Consider the following 5,286-nt stretch of genomic DNA (forward strand, 5'->3'; position numbering starts at 1 on the left):
CTTATGCTATAGCAAAATAAATTAATGCAAACACTGCATCAATTAATGCAAAGCCTCACTGCATCAGAGTAATTAACACTGCAGGCCGGCCCTATATATGTTGACATGAATGAAAATACACAATAGTGAGTGGCATGAAGACTGCATCATCTTCTGAAGGTCATTGTATGATATGATAAAGGACAACAATTCATTGCTTTATGTTTTAAAACCATAAACATAGACTAAAGGGATAATTCACCCAAAAGTGAAAATTGTGTCATCATTTACTCACCCGCATGTCATTCCAAAACTGTATGATTTTTTTTTTTCTGCGGAACACACTCACAAAAAAAAGAATATATATATATAGGTCAAAGACATTAAGATGTCCGCATCAAAAGAAATGTACAAAAGTGATTTTACGTCCAGAGAAAGCACATTAAATGTAAGTAAAGTGTCTACTTTTATGGTTTCAAATATGTTTTTGGAGAATAAAATGTCAACATTTGGTTGAAATAATGTTACATTGTCATTCAGTGTAACACAATATTTATGTAAAAATTCAAACAACATGCTTATTCTGACGTGTACATATTAAAATATATATAAGAATAAGGGAGCATATTCAATTTGATTGTTTTAAATGAGTAAAAATTCTTACTGACAAATGGGCAAAACCTAGGATAGTGGCAAATTTAAAAAAAAATGTAAAATTACAACTAATTAGTATTTGGGGTGAAAGTAATTAGTCTTTTAATATTCATTGACCTGCATATGTGAGAGAGACAGGCAGCCAGAAACACAGCAGCAAGACAAAAAGGGCTCTGTGGCCCTGACGGCAATGTGGGAGCCCCTCACTGGTCTCACTGGCAGGAGATCATTGTTATTCTCAGCAAATCAGAGCATGGATGACACACAACTTCATTCTTAGAAACATTTTCCCTCTATATGCGCGCGCACACACACACAGAGACTATTATTTGGAGCCAGCCAGCTATTCAGCTGACAGACAATCTTATGCTATAGCAAAGTAAATTAATGCAAACACTGCATCAATTAATGCAAAGCCTCACTGCATCAGAGTAATTAACACTGCAGGCCGGCCCTATATATGTTGACATGAATGAAAATACACAATAGTGTGTGCCATGAAGACTGCATTATCTTCAGAAGGTCATTGTATGATGAAGAAACAACAGTTCATTGCTGTACTGTTTTAAAACCATCATATAGAATTTAAAGGGACAGTTCACTCAAAAATTAATGACATTTTAGTGGGTGTCTTCTGTAAATCAGGGGGAAATCTATGATATTAATTTTTTGCTCGGAAAAACAAAAACAAAATTGCAATTCAATTAAACAGAATTAAAAAAAAAAAAAATTGGGGGGAAAAGCAACAACAATTTAAAGCAGTATTACACGTATTGTTTTTATGCTTAAACCCTTTTTCGTCTTTGACCCATATATACAGTATATATATATATATTGGTCCATATATGAAAGTCAGTGTTGTTTGGACCCCATTGACTTTCAGTCTTTTTGTGTGTTTGAGAAAGATGTTAAATATATTAAAAAGATCAAATACTAATCAGTAAAACAATGTTTTTATTTGTTAATAATGTGTTTGTTTGTTCCTTTCTATAATAACATGTCTCTCGAGATGGATGGATGGATGGATGGATAGAAATAATCACATATCTAAAAAGATATGTAGGATGTTATAGAATAGCTCCAGTCCTGGTCAATACAGCGTTCCAATAAGGGAACAGCTATGACGTCACTGTGAATGGTTTATTCCTTAGCACCGTTGTGTGTCAGGGACTATATCTTCAATTGGAAGGAAGACACAAAATGAATTTGCGGCTTTGTGGCCTTAATTTGTTTAAAGCAGTAAATGTTTTGTAAAAGCAATAAGGCACTTGAGGCTGTGCTGTATTGTGAATATAGTCAGTCTGCTGCACAATATAACGCAACTAAATAACACAACCCGTATTATATCGCTGAATTATATATCTGACTAAACTTTAAAAACTTAGTGTTTACATAACTATACATAGTGCACTGATGATACAATGATGTATACTGTTAATTTCCTCCACTTTGACGGCAACACTAGGTTACTTACTAAAGCACCGCTTCATAACACTAACACTGATGCTGGCGCCCTCTAGTGTTCAGAACTATATGCTAGCCCAGCGGTGACAGACACTAACAGCACTCTTTACTGAAACAGGATGTAAAGTGAAATCATATGTTCAGTTAATCAACACTCCAACACTCCCACTTTCTATGACTAAAAAAATAAATAAAATAAACGGCATCGTCATAATCACAGCTGAAATACCAAAAATAAAAAACATATTTAGCTAATATGGTGGCCTCAGATATTGTGTTGGACAATGGAGGGATTTAAAGAGTCAAGTTCAGAACCACTACTGTACATTGAATGCTTATGGTTTTCATGTCATCTCCAGGGAAGACAGAATGCAGAATTATTAGAGCGTTATCGTGACACACCACCTTTCAAACTCCTTGAACAGAACCAGCTTAGATGAGATAAAGTACCTAAAGCCCTAAACTAATTCAAGCCTGAAGAGTCTTCGCCCTGTGAATCTATTAAGGAGATGTTGGTGAGATTATTTATTTGCCTTTATTTAACCAGGAGAGAAAATTACTTTAACAATGAATAGTTCTACATTAGACACTTTTATAAATACATGGACAGGAGCAGCAGAAAGTGTATACATTTGTGTTTTCATGCTCGTCTTTCCTGTTATCATAGCAGTTTATAATACATCAGCAAATATGAAACAAAGTTGAATTTTGTCTTTATTCTTTTTTGTGGACTTTCTATTATTCATTTAATTAATTTATTTTTACAGATGCACAAATTAAATTTTTGGGTCAAATTAAAATTTTATGAAAAACATCAGCTTCTTTGTTACTGAAATGGCAAAAATAATTTTGAGATTATAAGGTAACAGCAGTAAACTGAGAAAATTAGCCAAGTTCAAACTTGCAATCAAACAACATATTTCACGTTAATGTTTACAAATGTAAAAAACAAATTTTTTGTATAAAATTACAGAAACAATGCTAAAATGGAACTTAAAATGGAATTTATTAAAACCAAGCAATTCCACTGTAAGAAAAACTAAAAATTCCACTAACAGTTTAAAGATGCATCCCACATGGATTAATCTAAAAACTGTCACAAGCAGCACTTTGCAAATAAGAGACACACAACATAGTGAATAGCTCAGAACCTTTATTCAGAGGGCAACAAGAGTAAAATATAAAATGTATAGGGCTGTTTTTCCTTTCTTTCAGGCAACAGAAATTAATTTCAGGACCATTGTACGGGAGAACTACCCCTAGAGGAAAAGAGTCAAGAGTGGTGCGCTCTCAATGCTTGTGAAGCCCCTCGAGATGTCTGAATGGATGAAACCCCACAGTTCACCCTCCTCTGCCATCAGTGCTCTAGTTCTCATTGCAAAGTTCTCTTTTCCTTTTAATTTTTCGCTACATCTCTGCAGTTTTTAAAAAGTAAAAAAGAAAAAAAAAAAGTCCTTCAAAAAAAATAAAATGGAGCGACCACATCTAATGTTCGGTTTCTTAACATTTACAGTATATATAAATACTTACATAAATATCTTACATGGAAAACCTAATTCAGAGAAGGTAAAAAGCAGAGGAGAACGTTGGAGGAGGGGGACGGGGAGAACTGATACGGAGTGTGTTTGTGCGAGTGTGCATTTCATGTTAGAGGCAGAACAGTGCGGACACATGGATGCGGGCGTTTATGTGGGTAACAGTATAAACGGCGCGTTCAGTTAGCCCAGTATGGAGAGCTGCTGTGGTTGGACTTGCCCTGACTCTTCTGCATGCTGTTGGCCTGACTGCGTTGGCCCTGCAGAGGACAAAAAGAGTCAACATTAACCCTATACAGCACACTGGATCATATTTAATATGCAAATTAACATCAAAAATTTTGCTGAAAACCCTGTTGCACACAATCTACTACATGCCTTCCATCACCTGTTTGAGAGTTTATACTGAAGTTTAGCAAGGAAAAGGCATTTGAGTATAACTGTAAAAGTGTCCCCCTTCAGGTTGTGGTTCACACGTCTTTATGCAGTGAACATTTTCTGGACTGAAGCTACTTAGGTTTACTTGATTATCCATATATCATTAAATAGAAAAATCACATTAAAATGCATCAAATTTGATAAATCAGGCTTCTGAATAACATTCATCGTGTTACACTGCATTGTTTTGCCCCCAGAATAAATTCTACAGCGCTTTGATAAAACTAAGCATTTACCATATTATTGAGAGATACAATGAGAGGGCTAATATTTATATGCATTTTAAGTAGACTGTTGCACATTAAGAGTTAACATAAATCCATCTTTTTGGCCATTTAGATATAAGCAACTGCACCAAATTTCATATTGTTGTTCCATTTGGGCCCCTGAATAAAACTGGGTTTTTTTTCTCTCCATATCAGCGCCATATTCTCCTATATCATATATGAGCCATAAAAGCCTGATGTATCAAACAGTACTCAAAACACTTTTTTTATTATTATTAGAATTTTTTTTTTAAGATTTTGTCTAAAGGTTGAATAAACTTCCATTTCACAGAGTTAAGACACAAACTGCTTCATAGGAAAAAGCTTTAAAACATTTCCGAAACACCTCAGAGCATTTGATTGTGAATACTTGTAGGCATGATGTACCTGCGTGTCTTGAGCCATGTGGTGGTGCAGTAACTGTGAGGGGGGCTGCTGATGGGGCAGTATGTGAAGGAAGGGTGCAGGGGCATATCCGGGGGCACCTGCGGGGTTAAGCGGGCCGGTTCCTCCCAGAGCTGAGGGCAGGCTGAACGCAGGGCCGGCTGCTGTGGGGAAACCGTGCTTGTCAAATGACTAGAAGGGTCAGAGAAGAGAAATGAGATTAATAAATCAGATAAATAAATAGCCTTGAAAGGACACTTTAAGTTAAATTAATATTTTGTTTTAAATATTAATACATTTTTAAAAAGTTAAACTTTATATAGCATTTATGACAATAGCAAAAATATAACTAAAATAACACTTTTTATTTTATTTTTAAAATGGGGTCTGCCAACAGGTAAACCTCAAATATCTCGGGTCAAAAACCAAAATAATAATAATAAAAAAATAAGGAATATTTAGTTTCTAATATTAATACGATTTTAAAATGTTAATTTCAAAATTAATTTAAATAGCAAAAATACAACAAATAATAATTTATAATATAACACACATATATATATATA

The 5,286-nt window shown here is 34.5% G+C and overlaps 1 protein-coding gene across 1 annotated transcript in view; it reads right to left on the reverse strand.

Annotated features, from left to right (window-relative positions):
- Window positions 1-3,221: 3,221 nt before the first annotated feature.
- Window positions 3,222-5,286, reverse strand: part of LOC107702806 (ubiquitin-associated protein 2-like) — a 43,362-nt gene continuing 41,297 nt past the window's right edge. Inside the window, exons 24-25 of the mRNA XM_016505227.1 lie at window positions 4,724-4,912; window positions 3,222-3,892 (exon numbers count right to left, since the gene is read on the reverse strand). Coding sequence (XP_016360713.1) covers window positions 3,812-3,892; window positions 4,724-4,912 — 270 coding nt within the window. The 3' untranslated portion in view covers window positions 3,222-3,811. The remainder of the gene's footprint in view (window positions 3,893-4,723; window positions 4,913-5,286) is intronic.

The sequence above is a fragment of the Sinocyclocheilus anshuiensis genome, unplaced genomic scaffold, assembly GCF_001515605.1.
Source record: "Sinocyclocheilus anshuiensis isolate Anshui unplaced genomic scaffold, SAMN03320099.WGS_v1.1 scaffold366, whole genome shotgun sequence".
NCBI classification, from domain to species: Eukaryota; Metazoa; Chordata; class Actinopteri; order Cypriniformes; family Cyprinidae; genus Sinocyclocheilus; species Sinocyclocheilus anshuiensis.